We start from the raw sequence: 26,867 nt of genomic DNA on the forward strand, positions 1-26,867 counted from the left end.
AGGCGGATTTGCAAGAACCGACACAAGAAACAATAAGCGGCGATCAAGACATATAATCAGTTTTAAAAGATAGCAGTTACACTATACTGTCAAGCCTAGAGGCAGGTGCGATAGAACTGCCAACACAGACAAAAGTGGGAAGAATGACATACACCTGGTTATAAAAGATAAAGATGGCACAGGCAGACAAAGGGATACATGTTTTAAAATCAGCCATATTGGACGGCACTAACGCTATAAGATCAACTGTAGTTGCAGGTGTGCGGGAAGTGAAAGTAAAAACAGACCAAGTAGTAAGTGCCATTAAAGAGCAATTTGAGGCTACAGTTGATAGTGTAAAAAGGGAATTCAGAGATTCCAGGACAAATGATGATGATGATAACTATTGGCAACGCTCAGGTAAGCATGCATACACATACTTTACTATTAAGTTAAACTGCAGAAAAAACACACATGTCTGAAATAACTAGCAAAAACTTTTGCACAGTGATGTTGTAAACTTTAAACTGCAATGTCACATTGTATGTATTAAAATAAACCACGCTTATTATCCAATGTAAATTGCAGTTTTAATCATACGAGGAATGCAAAAAATTCCAAGAATTGAACGATAGCAAACATTCTCACGTTAAGAACATTGATTTGCATGAAACAGCACCCAACAATGCATAACATGATTTGCAATGTCTAGTTTTAGAGTCATAGTCCAACAAATGATCGAAGAATTACCGAAATGGAATAAATAATTATGGAGAGGCAGATATCACGCACTTAAAAATCATAAAGAGATGCTTAGAGGCCAGTAGTTTAATACCTTTGATAAATTTACGTCTGCTATGTTCTCACTTAAAAGGTTGGACAAACACTTGGTTGTTGACAGTTCAAACAAAGTCATGAATGAAAAGGCATTGCAAGTTAGGCGCGGATAATATAGAAGGCCGCTTAATAATTACTGTAACGTCGAAAATGATCATTGACTTATTATTTGTAACTATTGTGAAATAATATATATTTTACATTTGTATAAATACTGTTTCGTGCAATGACATAATAATTTATCACTTCTTTTTGAACTAGTCGTCGATTATTGGGGCGTGTCTCGTATGTCTATATAAACACTTTAATTTTGTATAATAGCAAACAGTCATAACGGACTCGTTTCGAACATCACTCGTTTTAGTAAGCCAGAACAAAGGTATAGCTTCAGGTTTACGCCATCTGCCTGATTAAATTTCTAATCTTTGGGATGAAACCCTTATTCTACAAAGATCCGTTCTAAACTTATTTATACTAACATTTTTTTAAGTGAGGTTGCAATTCAAATTTACAAAACTGCCTGTACTTATTGCTCTTGATGAAACATTTAGTTCCGACATCCAATTTTATATAAAGGTTTCATTAAATCTAGATTTTTCCATGGATAAAAAACACTTTTCATCACCTGCACCTTGGTTTGGCCATTCATATTGAAAGCATAAGGTCTGCAACAGATTACAAACAGATTTTGCCCAAGATTGTTTAGTTGGTTTATTTATTTAATTCTCACTCATGTGGCTAAAGTTTACATTCTTATGATCTTCTTACTTAATAATTTTCAACCAATACCGTATTAGATTAATGGATCTTTTAGTTATCAAGGATGTTCTTGCCAGTTCCCCCCATATCCAAATTATTCTGTGTTTGGTATAAAGAATACCATATCGCCAAGGCCCTTCCTTTGCCGGACCATTTAACTTACAATATATGTTTATTGCAAGGAGAAATAATTGTGCCGATTATGGGTTCGTTATTGTTTCCTGAAACAAAAATTAATATAAAAATCGGAGTAAATGGACGAATAACTTAAGTTTTGTTTTGGTAATGCTATTTTCTTAGAAATTAAAGAAGGGCTACGGGAAACGTGAAACAATCTTGAAGCATATTTTGATGAATGGAATTTTACTGTTAACATTGACAGCAAAATATAATGGTTTTCCAAAAAGACTTCGATCCCTACTGTAGAGTTGTTTTTGAAATCTCCCCAAAGACACCAAGTATTTGGTCCCTCCGCGATACCAACTCGTATGCGTATCAATATGTGTTACGCTTTTAGGGCAATCGAGCTGAAATGCTTATTTTATTTATTAATATTTTTTGGTACGAGATATAATATAGTATAAAGTGTTGCAGTTGAGCCTTCCAGGAAATATTTGAAATCTTACTGTGCCAATGTATGCAAATGTTTAATCAACAATATTATTGAGAAATACAGGAAGTAATGAAGATTTCTCATGCTTAGGCGTAGGACAGGGCGACTCATTATCACCGTTATTATTTCTTTGTTATTGAAATAAATTACAAGAACATAATGTGCTTAAAGGGACCTTATTATAAATTTTGGCATGTATTGAAATTGTCATAAAATGCTTTAAATTGGTAAATGTAAACATTGGAACTTAATAGCTCCAGTAAAAACAAGAAAACAATTAAAAAAATACTCAACTAAGCTCGTACCACAGACCCTTGGAGTGAAAGTATAGCACCTAAACCACACGGCTATTCGTGCTCATATAAGCAATGGGGTATGTTATACTTTATATAAGCAATCCTTGTAATGTCACAAAACATACCGAAAACAAAAGAGCTCTCGAAACTCGTCAATCGTTTCGCGTTTGGAACGCTTTATAATTTTCAGGTTGTTAAATCGTCAAAAGATGCATACAATGGTTATTTTAAAGCATTGTTAATGTTCAGTATTACTGTTTCCTTGCAAATATCATTAGTACAACGAACATTTAAGATCTGAAACAAATTGTATCAATTCTGTCAATCTACCAAAACTGAATAGAGGTTCCTTTAATAGCTTCAATGGTATTGATATTGGTCATACATGATTTCTTGTATTTTTTTCACAGGTGGTTAGCGTGTGGCTATGATATTAATTAGTGAAAACATCATTTTGAATGATAAATAATCATATTTTAACGAAAAATCAACTTTTCTGAAAAAAATCGCTATCAAATATATATATATATATATAACAAGGTATCCAACTCGACATCACCCAAAAACGGGGTGCATCGCTTTGAACAGCCATTACTTCATCAATTTTGCAACGAATTTCATGAACCCGGTCTTATTAAACTCAGAAATGAATTTCCTTTCTGGAAATGTATATATCGTGTTAAATTTATACACATGCTGGGTCAAAGTTTAAGAAATAACACATATATACATGTACATTGAATATTACATTTTCAATATACTTTACGTATACATACAATAATACGAAGACAAACCGTTTGTACGAATGTTTAAAAGTGAAGTATTGAGTATGAATGCAATTTAATGAAGGTCCTATTTTAATAACATTTTTTTAAGTTAAAAATTAATATGAACAACATTTAAAGAAAGAGCAAAAATAGTTTTCATCATTTTTATATTGATTATTCTATAGTTTTATGTATGGGGTCAACTCATCTAATAATATTTTTGATCCTATATTTTTACATTTTTTATTAATAATGAAATGTATCTACATGCAACATTGACATATTTATGTTCCTTAATATGTTACTCAGGGATCGAACAAGATGGTGTTTGGTGTGACGTCTGCAATGTAAGCCTGATCTTGGGTACCCGTTGGAAATGCAGAGAGTGTCCCAACTATGACATGTGTTCCTCGTGCTTCAACGACCCTAAAAGGATGCACGACATGTCGCATTCATTTAAAAAGATTAAAACACCTGGAAGTATATCGTGGGTTTACTTTTCACTATATCTACATTTGATTTTTTTTTTAAACAGACAATACATGAAAACGACCTTAAGGTCAAAGAGTACTTAATAAATCGTATGGACTTCCATTTCAAAGCGACAACTTACAAAAAAACTACATCGTGATGTTATGAATCATGTTGTAGATTTTAAATACGATGTCAATATGATTACATGTATCAGAAAAAAACTATTCGTTATACATTGCTTCGTTTGTTCTAGAACAAAAGGACAAAAGAATGAACATGAAGTACAGAGATTGCCGTCTCTTTTGCCATGTCATTTGACTAAGATCACACGCGATGAACACGTCACAACAGTTTATCTGGAAACGTTCAGCGAGGAATTCACTAATGTGAAGAGAAAGTTCATTCACACGCTTGATAAAGAAATCGTCAGTATACGCAGTGTTCAAAACAATTATCTTTGGGAGGTTTACTTTTTGTAAGTATTAATGCTATAATGTGTTGCCAAAATAGGTGGCAATATTGCCTTAATATTCATTATTATGTTTCTGATTGTACTTTCTTCGTTGGCAACATGTCAAAAGTACAAAGAAAAACGCCATCAATTACTATGATATGAATTTCAATGGTTTTGCAATAGGAGTTCCTTTGGTGTAGTCAATAGTAATTTTAATCAAATGCTGACACTATCCAGGTTTTTGTTTAAACTGTAGGTTGTTCTTATGACCGACTAATATGATAAGAAGTGCTACCTAATTTACCGGCAAAAGCTTAGATATTTGATGTCTATGTATTGTTATTAACATATGGAAATTATTGTGTACAAAACACTTCAAGACTTTCAAGGGAAAAGTAATGCATCCAAAAAATTAAATTCTATTTTTTGCTTGATGAAAAAAGTTTTATTTATCTGCCCAGCTTTAAGATCTTATATCTGATAACTGTATTCTGTTTTAGCCTCTGGAATTCAAAGCTGGTTTAATGGCTTCTGCGTAGTGGATATGGTGTCCGCTTAGCGACTGTGGGGTCTCGGTATTGATCTCTTAATTGGAGTGTTCTTTAGATGACCCTTAAGACGCCAAGTACTGGTCCATCCCTGGAAACAGGTTGTTGCATTAATAAAATGTCTCAATTAAACTTAATCTTGTTAAAGCTGTTGATTCTAGCATAAACTGATTTAACATTCAAACATGTGATGTGTCAAATCAATTTTGATTACACTTGGATAATTATGTGGACCGGAAGGACAGCGTACTTGTTTTGCAATTGAAGTATGTCCTACATACAGGCATCTCAAAAGGCTTTAATGTTCTTTGGCAAAGTAGTGTCGCTTAGTTGAAATTATGTTGCCACTGAAAACAAGCCATTGTGTAGCAATTCATAAATTACAGTCTAAACTGCATACACTTAGTTTGTGGCTGTATAGTAAAGATTTGAATTCAAACAAAGAATAAGTTATATCATACATATTTTTGTATTTATACATTTTAATAACACATACGACACACATAGATGTATCATTATTTTATGCTTTCCGATGGTTTCTAGAGACATATCAGTGAATTAAAAGTGATATTTCAATGTTTCAAACAGTGACAAATAACAGTGAAAATTATCGATACTTTTCATTGTTTTACCGAGACTATTTTTAGATATCTTTGGTTTCCCAATTGTGACTCCCAATAAAGGGCTATTCTGCATTGATGTTTATACAAAATATTGTATACACATACGGATGAGATTTCTTTTAAAATACATGGGGGCGCCCAACGGGTTATTATATTTTCTGGAATGACAAAAATACAAAAATAATCATTTGTAAGCATACAATAAAAATAAAATGTGTTGGATATGGTGGAATCTCGATATTAGTTCACTCTCGATCATAGAAAAAATATGTTCACTCGTGGCTCCGCCACTCGTGAAAATATCATTTTCTATCATCACTCATGAATTAAAATTGCTATTCCGCCAAATTCAACAAATATCCTCTATGTAATCATATGAGCTTATTTAAGCGTCAGTGATTGTCTTTCTAGCCGCTAGTAAAAGCATGTAAACGATGTTTGTATATTAAGTACATATATTAAGGTAGATGGTAATGTATGACGATTTAAAGAATCATTCACTTATTTGCATGTATTAAAATAATTAAGAATAAAACACAACTAAAATACTGTAATAAACTTACAAAAATATTTCCGTTCATGTAATAACAACGTGATTTTATCTTTGAACAACTGTGAAATTAATGGCCAATGTATCATAAACCATTTATTACATGTATGAAAACAAGTACCGTATAATACAGCACAGTATTCAGTTTGTTCAAAACAATATCTTATACGTAAAATTGTAGGACATTTTAAAACATAAAAGTATCTGGTTGTGAACAAGCGGTTAAAAAACATTAAAATCATGAAACAACAAGTTACAGCCAATTGATTAATTATACAAAAAAATTAAATCATCTTTATGCATAAACTAAACACTTTTGTTGCTACTGTTTAGAATTTCACTTTCTTTTATACCTTATGATAAAATACGACATTTCTGCAGTGAAATAACAAAAGTGAAAATAAACAAATTGTTATTTTCACCTGTGAAAATAACACATTTATGGAACTACTTTTTCCATGTTTAGATTATCATATTAAGATTATCTTCAAGATTTATATATATTGTTTATGGTCAGGAGTGAATAAAAATCTATATTCCATCAAATAAAAAAACTGAAGCTTGTGAACCATCATGCATTGAACACTTGAATTGCGTCCAATATCAAATAGTCGGTGTTATTTATATACGTGGTTTTCGAGATAAAACTTCATGAGCGTTATTCGGATCTACACAACGTTGAACGCAAGCCTGTTCAATATGAAAAAAGCAACAACGATGAATTGCCGTATAAACCAACCATGCTTGCATTCAAATACTGACGATTGCTACGATATTTTTTAAAGCTTAAAAACGTCTTAGTTTGTTCCCACTGGTAATTGTGTTTTTCAAGCGAATGCAATGCTAAGTCGATAAAGCAGAAAGAAAGACATGTGTTTTCGTATATATTTACACAGAATCAATAACGAAGAAATGTTCACAAAAGCAAACAATTAGGTTTATATTTTTATTATGGCATACCTATCTGTAACAGGTGAAGGTAGGTCCTTATACCATGTTATTCTGGTGCATTTCAGGAAACTCGGACAGATGGAGAAAATGAATGGAAAATTCGGCGCGAACGAGAAGATCCTCTTCCACGGTACCAAACCGGAAATAATTTATACTGCGTGCGCTCACAATCTCGACACGCGCCTGGCCGGAACAAACGTCGGTGCGATTTTAGGCGAAGGCACCTATTTTGCTTCGACAGCAAAGATATCAGATTCGTACGCTACACCTGCCCCTACAACGGGTCACAGTTATATGTTGCAGTGTCGTGTACTGGTGGGAGAATGGACTAAAGGGAAACCGGGTTTACGGAGGCCGCCTGAAGTGGCCCAAACATCGGATGGTCAGGTCAGACTATATGACAGCTGTGTGGACCGTGTCCGTAACCCAAGCATATTCTGCATCTTTGACCAAAACCAATACTATCCGGAGTATATCATTGAATACAAATGAATAACTAAGCATATAAACTTATGGAAGTTTGAATGTTCTTATCAGATTTAAATTATAACTGTTCGTGTATCCTGTATAACTTGGTTATATCATATCTAATTCAATCCATATGTATATGTACCATAGCACGCCAACATTAAAGTGATACTTTCCGATTCATTTTCTTGAATGATAATACCGGGAATACACTTTAAAATTTAGAGCATGGTTCAAGTGTATCATTACAAATTGAATTGATGTGTAGATAGACAATAAGGCTCGTTCATTTAAATAACATGACTAATCCACATATTAACTTACGACATTGCTGTACATGTAAACAATTATTTTGAATAGTTTATAAACATTTTACTTACCATTAATTTAGTAAGTGTATAATTGTGTTTCTTATAAGCTGCTAGATATTCAGAATGTATTGTCAGTTGCAACCTTCGTAAGTTATTAAATGTCAACATGCAATTTGTAGATTTCCTTTGTCAGTCCTATTTTATATGAAATAGCGTAGAAGTACACGTATAATGGGATTGTTACAAATTCTTCCGTAATCACATTGTACTGAGACATTTATAGAAATTACACCGAAATGAATACCTGTCATCTATATATTGTTTTGTTTTTAATATGTGTTACAATTTAAATAACAAATTCGGAAATGTGGTCTGTTTCAATCCGAACAGGAAACAGGGAGGTTTTTTTTATATTAAACTAAAATAATTACGTCACAGATATCAATCAATTATGTGCGTTTTCAAGGAAGCATTGGCTGCTATTTGATTATCAAATCACAATGAAACATGCATTTTTATACTATAATGACAGTTTAATATCCTAAATATCGATTTTTATAAGTAACAGTTAACCTAAATTGGAAAACGCACATGTCAGCATAGATCAGCAAACATTCATGTGTGTTAAATATACCAGCGACAAAAGTATATAAATTAAGTTCCAGTTACGCAAATATTCAATCAATATGGGGCTTTCTCCACCAATGAGTAATGTTGTTGATGACGTCATGATACACACAAGTGTCACACTTGAGATACACAAGTGTCACACTTGAGATGTTCTTCTTAGTCTTTGTATTTCATTGCAGCATACATAAGACGTTCAAAGTTAAATGCGGTGGTTTGCATTCAAACATTAAGTTATCAAAAGTTATTTAAAGTTAAACGAATTATGTTATATTGCTGTTTGACTTGTACTTCTATAGTGGATGTTTATTTGCATTTACAATCTAAAGTTTGTGAAAGCTGCGTGTTTAAACCCCAGGAGCCATATTTACAAATATTCGTGAGTCTAAAAGTTTACACTCAGCTCAGGTTTCCGACTCAGATTCAGACTCAGAGGCACACAACTTAATTCAAGAAAAATATAGAATGGTTATTTTCAGATTAAGACTTAGCAAGTTAAGTATCAACTGCTAAGTCCAACGTTTTAACACTAACGTTATACAATCACGTCGTAACGTTCTAAGCGCGTTTACAAAATGGCCGCCGTTCTTCTTTCTTGTATATCGAACGTTACCTAGCCTAATACATGCATGTTCATTGTTTTGGCGTCCTTGTGTCCGTGTTAACTGTATGAAATTCAAGTGAATGTATCTGGTGTATGCTTGAGCTATGTGCGCCTCACAACCCGATTATTTACATAAATCGTTAAAAAAATCAGACACCAGTTTTACTCATTCATGCGTTCTGTTCGTTTGAGGTAAAAAAAGCTTGGCTATTGGTTAGTAAAGAACCTCGTTTTATATTTGTTTTCATAGTCGTTACGCAATGGTTAAACAAAACAGACACACATGTAGCATTGACGTCTTCTTGAAAACATACATATTTCAATTATGTCAATAGATTCTAAATTTTGACTCTCTGAGTTCCATAAGTCGCAATGTATAGTTTTTACGATTTCTTTAGTTAAACTTATTTCTCCATTATTTAATAATGTTAATATATGTTACGTATTTCGTTGGTTTATCTCGATATCATACCCTTGTTTACTGCAAATCTGCCCATCTGATAAAAAGTTGATATCTATCGTCACATAAGTTGTTGATTGAAACTGAAAGACATTATAACAGTAGCAGAAAACAAAGAGGGTGCACTTTGTGTTATCTTAACGATTAAAAAAGTCGATCATATTTTTGTCCTTATATCCCCGTTTCATTCAGAAGACGGACACAAAGACATACCAACACACTTCGCGATAAAACCAGGTATGCACAATATTATAAATAATCAAGGGACGATTAGGAAATTAGCATTTGTATTGTAGACCATGTACAATTGATCATAAAATAAATTTACCTCGTATTGTTGCATGTAACAACTGATTTTCGCAAACATGTTTGTTTGTAGACTCAGTTGATTGTTTATATGAACACATAACACTCTCATGCATATCTTAAAAGCCCAATATTTTTCGAACAAATTTGCGAAATATTTGTTGATTTTGGGTATGTATGGTACTTTGATTACTAATTATTTAACGTATGTTTGATTGTCTTATGATCTAAATTTGTTATCACGATAAGCTGTTATATGCTTAAATGAATAAAATATTAGTTCTGTTTTGATGATTGCAGTATCGATCTTGTGGAGCTGTTGTGGTAAGCAAGTTTCGCTCTTGATCTCACGCTGAAGAGTTTCTGTTACGCCAACCTCCGCTTGATGATAATCGAGCCACGTGATACACTTATTTTCCCGTTGTTATTTATTACTTTTTTTATTTTGGTAATTAATTGTTTACTATGAATATTATTTTATTGATAATTTTCAAAATATAAAAGAAAATGATACTTCTTTTCATAATATATAGTAAAACAAAATAAAAAAAAACATTTTAGTATAAAAAAAAAACAACATCATACCAAATCTGGTAGGTTGTTCTTGTTATGGCAGAGGTTGTATGTGGGAACAAGGAACGACAACTCTGCTGTCACGCTCGGTAGGATACACGTTTAACAGTATTGCCCCTTTGTTTCTATTGGGAAGCGGACAACGACAACGATCGAGGCATGAAATTGTAATGCGCATGGGGTGGTTAGATTATTAGGGTAAGGGTTAGGGTTAGTGTTAGGGGTCGGGTTTGGGTTAGCCTTAACCCTAACCTTAACCCTAACCCGACCCCAAACCCTTACCCTAACCTAACCATAACCCAGGGTTATCTCCCCACTACCATGCCTCGCTCGTTGTCGTTGTCCGATTCGTTGTCCGCTTCCCGTCCATTATGGTTTTGAAGTCCTACGCGATAAAAGCGATCTTTCTCGTCAACGAATAGATTCGAACATAGGATTTATGCAATTGAACAAATATATTGGCCGTATCATCCTCACCAGTATTAGGGATCTCAGTGACCCGCAGACTGTTTCGACCGCTATATTGTTCCATACGATCAGCTTGCATGTGTTCAATTATCTGGTCATTCAGGATCTGGTTTTCATGTTCAATTGATTTAATTGAACTGTTGAGTAACCTATTTATGAAGCGAATGACTTGCTTGAGGTATTATTTTTTTTACCACTAAGCTTACAATACTAAATGTGTAGGTGTAAATATATAGAAATATAGAACAAATCAACTTTTTTTTGCGATTTTTTAATCATATGTTATTATAATGTTGATCGACATTGTCTAGCTTTGCTTTCAATAATGCGAGTGAACTTTTTTTTTGTACCTGTAGTTTACACACATTTTCAAGTGTAATGTATTTAGCCGTTTGAGGCTTACTGCGCAGTTCTGATTACGGAATGGATATTCAACTCTTGATTCCATTTTGATACTGATTTCAATCTAAGAAAAGTAATTAAATAAAAATAAACGTTTTTATGTTATATACATCGATTTGATAAACTGTTTTGATAGTATATAACACAATAAATTATAGTTGAAACTGTTTAATGAGGCATATTGCTTAGAATAGAGAAGGGTATGCATTTAAATGTTAAGTTACGTGTTTAATCTTACTAATATTATTTCAGTAATTAAGTTGCAATGTGGCGAGGGGAGGATGTTATAAAAATAATAACGTTTTACAAGTTAAAGTGAGATTATATGATTTTGTCAAATATTTATGAATTTATATAAAATGTGTAAAATACTTATTATACATATATTTCCATATAAATTATAATAACAGTTAAGAAGAACATGTGTCGAAAAATGAGAAATCAGGCAGATATTTAATTCTGAAATAGAAAATACCTGTACAGTCGAATTCGCCAGCATGTATATTATACATGAACGATGTGAATCTAAATTTAGTATTACGGATCAGTTTAATTTCCTGGATTGATATTTATTAATAAGACACACGGAACTCACTTCGATCCTAATAAAAAGACGATTGCTTCGGTTATTGTAGGATATGTCAAAAAAAAATACTACAAATTGAACGTTATTGTTTAATGTTTAATGACTTTGATTAAAATCACTAACATCATTAACATGCATATGCTGCTGTTTTACTTATATAAGAGACACATATATAAGCCGTGTATTTAATTTCCACACGCGCTATTTAGTTTATGTGACAAAAATGTATGTTAATATATCAAACACGATATTGTTTATAAGTAAAACTATTCTTCATAATACTGTTTAATAAATTTAATTACAACGTTTCTATTTTTATTTTTTTTAGTTTTTGTATTCTTAAATTTCTAGGTTATGTTATGTAATGATATGTTGGCGAACCTATTTACATGAAAGAAAATAATGTGTATATAATCGTATGAAGGCGATGTACGTGTGTATAAGTCTGAATAAACTTTGGATGTATGTGTGTATGTTATGGTTACTAAAATAAATGTCAATGACACATTGCCATGAAATGCATTTAATTGTATTCAATATGTACTTATCCGCTTTATATTCTTTTTCCGCATTTAAATTTTATATTGAAAAGCACTCACACATAAAAAGCATTTTTTTCGGATAAGGAGATGCATAATAAATAAACAAGTTTACATGTAAGGCATGGAAAATGAGCTGCATGTCAAACGATGGAACATAGTTCGCAAAACTGCAATAACAATTGAATCCTTAGGGGTGGAGGATCGTAATATTTGAGCCATTATAGATCGATTTAAAGAATAAAAACTTATTTAATTCATAATATTCCTCTAAAAAAACAGAAAAACATGCACCGGCTATTGTTAAGCAGATTTTCAATTATAACATAATAACGTTAAATAGAATGGTCTGCGAAAAGCCGGTCAAAAATGCATTATCTGCGCGTTGTGACTGGCATATACAATCACATTACGGTTATCAACGTCTCACCGATGGCAGATTATTGAGTCAAATGCTCTTCCACAAAGCAGAATAGTAATTTAAACGTGTTTGCAAACCAAATGCATGTAATGGTACTACGATTTATTCCACGTATAAACCAACCCTGTCTTTCTTGTGCGCAAACACTTCATTTGAATCGTTAAAATATCAGTTTACCAACATATACGTTCAATATCAAACGATTTATCGCAGCAATAATACTACATTATTTATGAAATCGTTATGAAATAATAAATACGCTACTTCGTGGAATGCGTGTCCTGTACTCTACTCTACTCTGATATCTCTATACACCAGTGTACAAAGTTTTCTTTGATGTTTAATCTTCAAAACTCTACATAGTCCACCCTGTCAAAATGTATTTAATGCTTTTGTCATGGCACATGTAAAGTTCACTATAAAACATTATAATATGCATACCTCTATGGAAAAACATGTAACTAGAATACTATCCGACACACATCGTTGCGTTTGGCAGCACACTAACTTTATTAAGACATTTTTTCAAACATGTTTTACAATTGTTTGTGTTAAAGAAATCGAAATGAACAGATTGTATTCTGCAACAATCCATAAACATTAAATGAGTGGATTGAAACTCGAGGAACATTATCAGAAGATTAGCTGGCCTTTTATGAACGATGCCTACAACACAACGCCTTAGATACAACACTGGTTAACACTCTGGTCGCAGCCTTGTAACGCTTATACATACGCTTATATATATATATATATATATATATATATATATATATATATATATATATATATATATATATATATATATATATGTATATATTTGATTTGCTTACGTGAGAACGTAGTGATTTGACTGCAAGTTAATGTTTCAATGTTATTTTATACGTGTAACATTACTAATCGCTATATAATTGTTATGCGTTTTTAATGTTACGACATACAAAATATCATCAATTGTCTGGATTGAAAAATCGCTCGCCACTTAAACTCCGCCAAATGAATACTACCCTGATAATAAGGCGATATTGGTGAAGTTCCGTTTGTCGATTCAGTATACGTTTTTATTTTCAAACACTTTATCTGCGAGGTTTATTAACATGGGGATTGTTGTGCAATCAGGCGGTAGTTAGAGTTGTGTCATTTAATGTTTGCGTAATGACAAAAAGCAAGGGACATCGACACTTTTTCTTCACGTGCCAGATAAATATCTTTCTTATAGTTGACTTAAGCCAACTCCGATAGGTATATCACTTGTGTTTTTGTCCATTCTCTTCATACCGAAACCATGTAAGATTTGTTAAAACGGCTGATGCATGCTATCATTTCATTATTGAAATACGTATCTGGTCAATTTAGAAGTCATGTTGGATTTAATAAACGTCTGTACATACTGTACCTAACTTATCTGATTTGATGTATAAATGTATGCATGCTATTGAAGAATTAACGCTATACAGCGTTAATGAGTGGTTGTAGAGAAATAATAAATCTGACAATAATTATTATCATTAACGTATATACGCGTTTAGATATATTGACAATATTTGCAAACTAAGCAGAAAACGTTTACACGGAGACACATTTCATAATTTAAACATCGAAAGCACTTGAACAAAAACCGTTTAATCATCGTTATATGATATTGTTTGTTTAATATTGATATGCGTATGCATTATTCCGCTAGAAAAAATATAAGTATTCAATATATTCAAGTTGAGTTTTACATCACTGTTAATTAGAAAAATCACACATTAAATATCTTAAACCGTTGAACTTTGATCCAAATTTTGAAATCTTAACAGTATACACAATTATAAAACATCCTCAAGAGTAATGGAAGTTATAGTTTTCTTTAAATTTCAAATTAATCATATTTGCCTTTATTCCCACATTCTTAGTCTGGAATGGCCATACACACGTATTAATAATACGTATTGAACTTGGGTATATTTTATTTTGAAAGGGTGTTGCAATTTCCATATGGATCTTTGATTCTGTTTACTTTTTCTGTAAAATAACACATGATGCAAAAAAGTTGCTTGTCGTTAAGTTTCTATCGAAAACCCACAATAATTGATATCGCATGATTTGGTATTGTGGGAGCAGTGGTCTAATGGTAAGACGCTGGCTTAGGATTCGAGAGGTCCCGGGTTCGAATCCCGCACTGACCACTGGAATTTCCTTGAGCAAGAAATTTATCCCACAACTGTTCCTCTCCACCCAGGTGTATAAATGGGTACCTGTGAGGGAAATAAGCCAATGTGCCGTGGCTGCATACTGCGTCAAGATGTTAACGGACGACTTATCAGGGAAAAACTGTAAAGCGCCTTTGAACGCACATCTCGAGTATGAAAAGGGCGCTATATATATGTGGTATAAAAAATGCAATTATAATTAAAATCGTCTCTATTGACTTATATGGTATTTCAATAGAAAGTTACGCTTACAGGAGTCTAGTATAGATTGAAGTTGAAATAGTTTTTGCGATAGTATATACCTTAAATAACAGGTATTTCATTGTTCTATCAGTGCCTGTACACAAATTGATTTGTGTACATGACCATTATTTGAACTCAAATCTGCAAAGGTGTAATAACTTGTTTTACGTATACTTGTGTATGCGAAAGAAAAACAACACAGCTATAAACTACTTTGCATATATCAAAGTATGGGGATCATCATTTAAAGTTAATGCGATTGATTTTCTGAAAATACATACATACTACACGTAGAATACTTTTCAAATTGAAAAATTGTTACATGTAAACTCATTATCAATATTTACATTCTCGTTACATTCAGTTTATACGATATATGTCAATACACACAATACATAGGCTGAATTTCAAAGTAGAACCTTAGGTCACCTCCTTAAAACGGTAAGAAAACATATTGTTTTGCACAGAAAGGTGATGACATTCCTTTTTATCCTGTTCAAATCCGTATCAGATTTTTCAGTTGATGAATACATTTTGAAGCGAAAATCCCTCAACTCAATTATCCAGAAAAATAACATCTAATTCCGTATAGCACAATCCCTTGCCGTTAGCGATTAGGGGCGCCTTTCCATATGTGCACAGTATATTGTAATAAGTGACCATTGAACACCAATAAAACAGGATTCATCGACATAATTTATTCTATCGCGTAACGTCAGATAGTTTATTGTACATTATATTATGCTTAGCCGAAAACACAGTTATCACGGGCCTGGCAATCATACATCTGAATAATTGCTTTCGGACCATTTAATCGGTCAGGTTTTATAAAGTGTGGAGGTAGTTGCTCAACCCAAATGATTACTACAGCTTGTGCCGGTATTTTACGAAATCCGAAAATGGTAAAAACACCTCATATGTTATCTTTTTCAAATAGTTGTCGATGTTTACAATACTGAGTGTTAGATAATTATGAATCACGACAGTAAATGTTGTACTCATTTTAAAACTTAAACCAAAATTAATCGCAAACATTATACATATAAAAGCGCTAATGAATCTAAACACAATGATGAAAAAACATAAGTTGAAATGAGAGAATTTTTTAAAGAAATAAAGAACACATTATTTGCCGAATATTCATAACGGTGTTACCACTGATGCGCGTTGCATAATGGTGCATTTGAATAAAGTGTGTTTAATCGCACGCTAAATATAAACATATATAGTAATTTATTATTTGAAGATCTTGTACTAGCGCAATTATGTTAAACATATTATTTAAAGCATAGCTGCGAACGTATATTTCTAATGGGCGTACATTTGAATTTGAAATCCAAGGTTTTCATTTTAAATGTTGTAAAGTGTCTTACTCTTTGTTTGTTTAGCTTCTACGGATGATAGTTGTTAAATTGATTTAGAGTGTGCGATCTAGTTGTCCTTTTTAATTAAAAAGCAAAATACCTTGGTAATAATTTGTATCCACACAATAAACTGTCGATAAAAATACCATAATTTGTTAATTAACCTTTCAATTTATCGGTGTGCATATTCGACAATCTTGACATTTCATAGTTGGGTTTTTATTCTTGCCGATGACTGCTGACAGATGTAAACATAATGCTTGAGGTACCAATGATACATACATTTTATTAGCATTTACTGTTCGTTTTGTAACACGTTCTCCATCGATGTTACCAATTTTTGGTGATAAAACGTAATGCTCGTTTGTTTTCTTTCCTTTGTCATAAAATGAGCCTATAATGGGATGCTCAATCAGTATAAGAGTATATCATTACAACCAAAACTTTATCTGAACACGATTCGCTCGCTATGAAGTAAATTTCGCCAATGTATCACCTATAATTATGAAACGCACTGACTGTAACATTATGGAAAACAAAAAGAGGCTTCTAGTAGGGTAACTGCCATAATATGTTCAATCATGCTTGTGTTAAGTTTACACGATACGTTTGTAAAATCTTCTTCAGTGCACATTGCAAGATGTGTTATATAATAACCATTAATAGTGACAAAAAAGTGTACTACATTCATTTTCAGTATCAACTATGCAGTGTTAAGAATTCACATTTATTCATTTTAGCCTTTAGCATGTCACTGTTTCATAGGATATAGTACGGAAGAAATATAATGGAAGAAAGTGTCGCAACGTTCTTCAAATACTGAATTGTATAAAACGTGTCTACCATCAGTTGTCTAACGAATATAAATGCATAACGACATTTTATCAATTAGTTATGTGTTTGTCAAACTTATCAATAGGCAATCAGCTTGAGTCAATTAATTATGATTGAGCTCCCGTTATTTAATTAACAGTGCTCGGAAAAAAAGCAAAAAGCCGTGACATTATCTGATATTTGGAGCTTCTTTATTGAAAATGTCAAGAAATAGTCCAGGTTGGTCTTCAAAATGTCTATGTTGTTCCAAGTGCACTCTAATAGTGCCCCAAAATCACAAAAAACACATAATGCTCTCCTTGATTTGTCAAATCTGTATTTCAGCAATACGCTCTCTCTAAGAATTACACAGCTCATACTTATCATGGAAGTCAAAAGCTTTATGTCTTGCTCTACAAATGTTATTGTATAAATAGCAATACACCACGTCGAACTAGTTTTTAAATGGTCCTGAACTGATCTGACACAAATAGGACTCAGTCGAACATGTAACTATTGGTTGAAGTGTTTGGCCGATAAAGAAGATCGTTTCCGGGACTTTACAAAATACCCGATTCTAAATGCAGCGTCCCGGAAGTGTTCAGTTAGCTCCAAAAGCCCTTATACTGGCCATCCTGTGTCCCGATATTGTTGTCTTGACGCAACAAGGGGATAATGCTCTAAATGGTGTTGAGGAGGTGTAGGGGCGATGTCATCGAACATTATTGATAATGAAAATAAGAACATAGTACATAGCTTAAGCATTGTGTATATGTGTGCGAGTTAAATATAGAAAACTTAGTCCGGTTCACTTGAATGTTTTCCTATTTATTTGTTATGAATACATCACCATCTAATTATTACATTCCGTTGTACCTGACACTACATAAGTACTTTAGTCACATTTCTGTGCATGCACACATATATTTAGCTTACTGTAATGAATTTGGAAATAATACACGTATTAAATTATATGGTACTAAGCTTGCTAAGTAAGTGAGACGTTTAAGTTAGTCTACTACTAGCATGTTAATGACTTAGAAGTGACATGGTATTCTTGGTCAAATTAAACTTACTATCAATATATAACTTATGTTTGAGCTTGTCAAGACACATTGGCGCATATTTATAATTATAAGTATTTTAAGACTATTACAGTATATTGTTGAACATCGGTTTTTCGTAAATAAGTTTCTTTATAGAATTTATGCATGCGACTCAGTTCCCTTTGTTTTAATTATTGAAATGAAAGTCTATCAGATGAGTTGCATTATACGAACATGAGACAAATCTTTTTTTCGCACATATATCACTTGTTTCATTTTAACCCACTTCGCAGCAATGCTAGTGTTTATTGGTTTGCCTGTTAACGAATACATTTAACTCGGAAAGACGCCCATTCAAGTATTGAGCATCAGTGCCTAACAACCACGCTTCTTTTGAAAAAATCAAAATTCAATGCTCTACAGCCAGTGACAATAAGCGGTCTCCCCACAAGTGTACCATAAACAAGAATTAGTGACCATAGGACACAAGTTAACGGATTTGTTGTAAGAGAATTCGCTATCTCCAAACGCAGGATAGCTCACAGCAGAGTATATGATATTTACAATAAAGTATCTTATTGCGTGGGTTTTCTTTATTGGTAATGACGGCCACAATTTGTATAGTATGCCTTAAGAGACCACAGTAATAATTTATCAATTACGTCAGTTTGATTGTAGTTTTTGTATTGATTTGCTCCGTTTTAATTTCACCAGTTTAGATTGTAAGATGCGTAATGCACAAATACCGAAAAGAAATGTCATAGCTATATATTATAAACATGCAAGAAATAATTATGATAGCTTACGTAAATTGTTAAAATTGACCTATAAAGTAAAATGAATGTAAACGTTTTCCGCATTAAACTTCACACGTGTTCTCAATTCAGCCATAACACAAACTTCATAAAATATAAACATGGGACTGATTTTCCCTTTTTGGGGTTATCACCCCTGACCATGCCTCGCCCGTTGTAGTTTTCCGCCTCCCGTTATTCTATACCATGTATGTATTAAGACATCGGCCAATTTTCTCCACACTTCTGTATTCAAATAAGTGAATGAAGTTTACAGACGCCATCCAATTGTGAAGAATCGGAAGTATCAACCAACGTCACAGGGTAGGCAGTGTTTATGAGGCACCTAAGGTTCCTCATGTAAACCCGCATGCGATACCGAACAATCGCATATTGCTATCAATATACTCATTATATGGTTTCTGTATGGCTTACATTATTATCGATGATGTCGTTGTATAGGACATATCAAAAAACCACACCTTTTAATAATGCATGCATCTTTAAGACTATTTACAAAAATTTAAACTAGGCTTTAGGTTTTAAAACACCATTGATTGCTTGCAATTTAACTATTTGAATACGATATATGTTACGCTTAAATAGTGAGAGAAATTAAAGTTATTTTATTTTTACCTTTGCACTAGAATTCCAATATATATATATATTACTCTTACAGAATTTCAATTTCAATCTGCATATACCGTTCGAAACGTTATTGTCATTTTGTTGTTTGTTTTGATGTTCATTTGTTTGAAGCGAGAAGAGGTGAAGTGAGGAAAAAGTCGAAATCGATTGGTCCTTTGCAAAAAACAATGTCGTGAAGGCAATTAAATCGTTTAAGTAGGATATTATTGCATTTGTTTGTCCAGTAAGCTCTACCAGAATGAGTTTTGAATTGAGCTTTCATTCGATTATATTACTTTGTACAATATCGTAACAGTGAAACGCTTGACACATAATATTAAGATATGGAGGCTATGAATATTACATGGTATATCGCTATCAACGTCGCTGTGCGTGTAGGAATACAAGTAGTTATGATGAATTATTAATACTGCGTAATTATAATTAAGGATAAACCACATAATATATCCGTTGTAAATGGTTTTAGTACAATATATTTATAAAAATGACACCTCTGTCTTTCCGTGCTTTTCGTTTAATTCATATGTTATACATTCATTGTCAATACTCAGGTTAAGGCCATTATGTAAGTATATATCTATGATAGATTTATTTGGCACGGCTAAGAACACAAGCACGAGCCATCGTTTGTGTACCTTCTAGAGTCATGTTTCGATGCTCAACCCCTACCTGTATTCACTGGTTTTGAACTAAACACCACAAACCAGATTTATTCAAACCAATATATATATATATATATATATATATATATATATATATATAAATATATATATAAATATATATATATATATATATATATATATATATATTTCATCGCAAAATTAAATACTCTTATATCGACAAGGCTGTGCACGACACAACTGTGTATGTATATTATAATATCGAACTTCAAAGATTTTGCGTATAAGTAATGCTTGCGATCTGCTCAGTCGATCATTTGTTTACTGAATTGAACGATGCAGGATTCAGTTAACGAGATAATATGGAGGCATATGACGTATTTTGATTTTGATTAAAAGTGATATCACAACATGCGCCCTAAAACAAACTTTGCGCACAAATCACATAGTCATATAAATGTATATAGTACAAATTTCCAAATGATGCAAACCATTGGTGGCGCAAGCATACCTTACTGTAATATTCTTGAAAAAGCAATTACCAGTACAAACTGTCTTGTAAGATTAAGGCTGTTGATATCTTAAACTGCTTGACATCACATCTTTATACCTTTTTGCAGGCGGCCACTTACAAGAACATGCTTTATAACTGAAATAAAACATTCGTTTTAAGAATATGCACGCGTTTAGAATGCATTTGTTCTTGTTATTTTTACACGCCATGCTTTGGTCACAAAGCCATTATGATATGTTTGGCTGATGTATTTATAATGTCTAACGCTCTTGCTCTATTTTATGATATAATTACACTTATTAATATAGTACATGACCATTTTGTCTATAAATTAAACGCAATTATGATTAAAAGACATAAATAATCGTTATACATCTGCACATGTATTATCTAACAAAAGTTTACATGGCTTTCAATGAGGTGTTTTTATAATGGTGTATTAAAATTTAAATTAGTCAAACGTTATAAAATTCATTATTTGTAATTGAATTATCTTTACTTATTTATATATATATATATTGATATATTACTTCTCATTAAACTTGAAAAGTAAAGTGTTTATGTTTACTTATTGATATGTTATTCTTTGGACTTACGTAGCACACACAAGACAAAACATTATTCATATTTCGGTATAACACAATCATACACTTAATTCTTTTAATGATTTAGGGAAATATTTTTCATTACATTTGATCTTTCACTAGGTAATGAAGTGAGACTTACAAGTGAGTCGTATATGCGTACGTTCAAGATTTGAAACTGACATGGTATTCGTTATCAAATAAAAAGTCGTACAATATAAATCAATTTGCACAGACATATCACTTGTTTGCTTTTCTTCCACTAAAAAACATTGTTCGTGTATGTATATTTTACAGTTTACAAATAAATGTAAATGAAAAATACGGCGAAAATTTATTCAGCCTACAATGCCTACCAACCGAGCATCTGCTAACAACTTCCCAACACATTCCATTCACTTCAGGGACAATGTGCTTCCGTTTCAAACGTGTACAATATATAGGACTTAGTGACCATTTATGACTAATATATGTGGATTCATTGCAATAGAAAACGCAGAAGAATTAGCGACACATTATAAGATCTTGACAAATGAGTATTTTATTGCGTTAGTTAACTTAAGTAATAACGGCTACACTATATTCAATATTATACAGAGTTGTTTCAGAAAGAGACTACATGACTATTCTCCTCTTGAATACAAACAATATCCAAATAAAGATCAGATTGAATGGAATGTGTTCAAAAGTCGGATGTTGTCAATTAATAAGTTTTCATTCGTGAATAGAATTCGTATATACCGTAAAAAGTAGTTTTTTTCATTATGTCAGGAATAATTATGATTACGTATGCCCATTATCATTATAAATCATAAAGTCGCCTATAACAGATGAACCAATCAACGTCTTGAAATTTTATGAAACTTTTATTGGAGAATGTGTTGCAAATGTTGAATTCATCTATATTGCAGCATTCACTACAACATTGAGTTCTGGTTTGATCTCGTTTTGTAAATTTCATTACATGTATATGAAACAAAATGCACTCGTACATCAATATGTCTAGTTTTCTCATTGAGGCTGTAAACACGACATTGGTCTCGTCAAAAACTAGTCGTCAACGTCGCTTTGGGAATACAACTTATACAAGACTGCGTTTTAACTGTTACGTTATTATTTTAAAAGACAAACCCCATGACGTTTAAAGGGCAAATATATCAAATATATATATATATATATATATATATATATATATATATATATATATATATATATATATATATATATATATATATATATATATATTTAATGCTTTCCGGTGGTTTATAGAGAAATATCAGTGAATTAAAACTGATAATTTCACTGTTTCAAACAGTGAAAATTATCAGTGAGAATTATCGATAATTTTTATTGCTTACTGTGAAATGACGTCATTTTTTTGACGAAATGACGTCATTAGCCCAGCAAAATTCTTTAGTTAAACTCTTAAACAATGTATATAAAGTGTGAAAAATGCATTAAATAAAAAGAAAATTTGTTGGATTCGGTGGATTATCGATTTTAATTCACTTGTGATCATAGAAAATATATATTTTCACTCGTGGCTGCGCCACTCGTGAAAATATTATTTCTATGATCACTCGTGAATTTAAATCGATAATCCACCGGATCCAACAAATATCCTCTCTCTCTCTATATATATATATATATATATGTGATGTAAATCATTTGTGGAATATTATATGTAGTGGGTAATAACACCAATCTTGAAGCTATTCAACAGAAGCGATGTAAAATTGCCAGTAGAAAATGTATGATCAGCTGAAGATCAATAATAATATTAAAGGCTTAAAATAACATAACATATTAAAATATTTTCCCAACGGCCACACACACAAACATAAAATAAGGATTGTTTACAGATATACAACGATGCGAATGTATTCGTCTTAAATGAACCCGTAATTATTTTTTACCGTATAGAAAATGCAATTATACTGCCGATGAGTCACAGATCCAAACCTATTCCTCTTTCTCTTGCCGTTAGCAGAACAATAAGTCTTTGCAGACCTTACTCGGTAATGGCATAAAAGATAGTTTTAAAAGCACTAAAGAACAATATTTTGAAATAGTCCTCGTTATAACGTGAACAGTCAAAATCATAACGATTACGCCACTATTATCAACATGTTAGATAAAACAGTATTATAGAAAACACCAAAATAGCAAAGTAGACATGTTATAACGTATTACATGAATATGTATACACACTCAATATCACTTTTCAGTGTTGGGTTGTTTTTCGGTTAGGTCGAGTTACGCGAAACAAAGACATGTGTCTACCTAATTGCAAACTATATAGGAAACAATTATATGAATTAAAGAAATGATAGAGAGTATAATACTTCGTGGCGATATGCATATATAATATTCGAGTCATGAAATCGATGGGATTTATGGTGCAGTTTCAGGAGGTAAATATAAAAGATTAAGTTATACTATGTATATCTAATACATAAGAATTGGAGTTGTCTGTGCCTGTTTGTTCTGTCTATATTAGGCTATATATTGCTATACAATGCTTCAAAATTTAAATAAATTTGACACTGTCGTATTTAATAGGTCCATGCATTACCGTTAGTCGTATAAAACACTGAACAATAAATACATTACTTTAATAGAGTCAATCGCATTTTAATGAATGGTTACAAACGTGCATGTACATTTACATGCATTTGGTATTTGTATAATGTTGAAGTAAAGTTTTGAAGGGCACTTGTCATTGTGTTTTTTAAGTGTAGATAAGCACGAAGGACCATTTACAGATTTGTCAATTATTCAAAGAGTGAAATGGTTCCTTCAAATTCAATTATATAAGTCTGAACATATTTTGCCGTTAAATTTCTTTTACCGATACAGACAGTTTTACATTTGACCACCAAAATCGTATATTAAATCTGCAACGTTGAATCAAAAGTGGAATTACCGCTGAAGGAAATCACAAAATGGCCTGTTGATTATTACATAACACACTCTAAATACATATATCATTAACATGTATATTTACAAAGGTATAAACGCAAATATTTGCATCGACAATTTCAAGGTGTTGGCACCATATTTACTACTCTATTGTATTTAATGATGTGTTTAAGTATTGTCCAGCATTGTTTAATGCATGCATCTGATCCCCTGCCGTGTAAAAAAAACTAGTGTATGTTAACCTCATTTATCTCGTTACTGGTATTGTTTTGTGTATTCTTTTTATATACGTAGATGTGTGAATATTTGCATTTGATAATTTAAAAAATTAAAAGTATCATTAGTGTTTGATTTAACTGTGTATAATATCTAGATCAGTATCAGTACATTGATGAATATTCCAATGTCATTGTTTGAAACGTATTTTTAAGATATATGTTTAGTGAATTTTTATGTGACTTTCAATACATAATGATAATAACGCACGAGCCTTATAAAAAGTATTGTTGCAAAAATAAAACATCAAAGCGCGCTTTGCACGAACAACTATTGAACACCATGAGACTTTCTCAATTGTGTGACACGTGCTCTATTGGTGAGAGAAAATCCGTAACTGTCAAACAGTGGATGGTGAATAGATTCTTAATCATTCATTTTATATCTCGCAACGCTTTGTTTTCAATAAAGATATCTATGATATATTGCGGATTACTCCACAACACATTATAGGCGAAATATTTTTATTGTTAAATAGATAAATGTGTATTTTTATTATCACAAATCGTTATGCAAAGATAAATGTTCTTATATAAATCTTGTTTTAATTATGTAGCACAGTAACACCATTATCCTACTTCATGTTGCATATGTTAAATAATTGGATAAAACTCGTTCACGTTGTCCATGCGTGTCTGTAACGTGCGCCATACGTTGTTGTAAACAACCCTTGTTTATATAACATATTTAACGATCTGCGTCATACCCCATACAATGCTGTGATACTTATTATCGCCTTAGATACATGCTAATATAGCAAATATTTAATATGCGTAAAAGATAGATACTTGCTACCATTACATAATATGTTATTTAAATAAAATGATACTCTATGAAATTAAAGCCTGGGTAATTTAAATAGCATTACTTGCAATGAAGTTAATTTTTCTCATTAAAAATCCATAATTATTGTACCAACATTTTCAACGTACTTTTAAATAAAAAAAAACATAATATATACAATCGAAATTTGACTGCAAAATAAATTGGACCCACCCAAAATCGTTAATCAGTTTATATAGGAATCGTTTCTCGTTAATAGCCTCGCTATACATACCAGAACATTCTCTGTCAAAATATTTTGTTTTCGTTACATGATCGCCATTAATAATGCACATATATTAATTTTCAGAAATGCAGATGTTTGTGGCGACATTGGTAGCGTATTTTGATATTCTAAAGTTTTAAATTGACGTGTTATAACTAGTCTTGAATTCGCTCACGGTACGCTCGCTATTAAGCGTATTCTGTCAATACATGTGTAGGAGTGAAATACAGTGTACTCCGTCCATTGCTTGAATGTAAGATTAAGTGTTTATAAATCATGTCTATGCCTCACTTTATTACAGCTGTGTTCATGCTTGTATTGGATTTAAATGTCTACCTCCTTACCAGACGAATGACGATCAAATGCAAAACGTATACAATACTGAATATTCAAAAGTGATTAAATCAAGGCTCAGTAAAATACTCTTAATTAAGGTATCGTTTTTTTCAAAGGACAGTGTTAAAACATAAAAACATGGTCAAATTCGCAAAAGTTTGTGAGATATTATATTTGAAAAACAACGTGTGTTCTTGCATAAGCTTGTTGCGTCTCGGTATCGTCTGTACAATTGCTCCGATTGCAATATGTTAGTATCCCGAAAGCGTAACAATACGCTTTTAACATAAACGATACTCCCGTTGCTTCTGTATGATGTGCGTGTCAGAAGATTATTGAAATGCTATATTTTATATAATTATATCACTGCCGTTTCAATCGACCGACACTTCGGCGAAAACGTTTTATAGCCGCTAAGAGTAACAATTAGACCCGACACAAAGCCATCTAGGCCATACTTTCACTTTCGAGAGTGTTTACGCAATGACGAATATCGTATACGGGACTCCCGAGAAATATATCCGAATTTGAAAACAACGCCCCAGAAGTGTACAATGAGCTTCCGAAAAAGTCATAGCTGTGTCGCAATATTGTCTTTTCAGTTTTTGAATTTCTCCTTCTAGACGATGTCGGGAGCAATCATTACCGATGAAATATGCGATCCGATTCATATCAGTTTTATCTGCCAGAGCTCAATGGCTTTGACATGGTGTCGTATCGATGTCATTATGAATCATTGTTCATTTTAAAAGAAAAAACAATAACATATGACATATAGTACATAGCTTTTGCCTTGAGTTAATTTCTGTGAGATAATTGATAAGAAATTAGACCGGCTTACCTTTGTG

The 26,867-nt window shown here is 32.2% G+C and overlaps 1 protein-coding gene across 1 annotated transcript in view; it reads left to right on the plus strand.

Moving 5' to 3' along the window:
• Positions 1–11,964, plus strand: part of LOC127833683 (protein mono-ADP-ribosyltransferase PARP11-like) — a 12,145-nt gene extending 181 nt beyond the window's left edge. The window contains exons 1-4 of the mRNA XM_052359092.1: positions 1–399; positions 3,561–3,738; positions 3,979–4,200; positions 6,917–11,964. The exon at positions 1–399 is cut by the window's left edge and continues 181 nt beyond it. Coding sequence (XP_052215052.1) covers positions 174–399; positions 3,561–3,738; positions 3,979–4,200; positions 6,917–7,343 — 1,053 coding nt within the window. The 5' untranslated portion in view covers positions 1–173 and the 3' untranslated portion in view covers positions 7,344–11,964. The remainder of the gene's footprint in view (positions 400–3,560; positions 3,739–3,978; positions 4,201–6,916) is intronic.
• The last annotated feature ends 14,903 nt before the right edge of the window (positions 11,965–26,867 follow it).

This window comes from Dreissena polymorpha, chromosome 6, assembly GCF_020536995.1.
Source record: "Dreissena polymorpha isolate Duluth1 chromosome 6, UMN_Dpol_1.0, whole genome shotgun sequence".
In the NCBI taxonomy this organism is placed as follows: Eukaryota; Metazoa; Mollusca; class Bivalvia; order Myida; family Dreissenidae; genus Dreissena; species Dreissena polymorpha.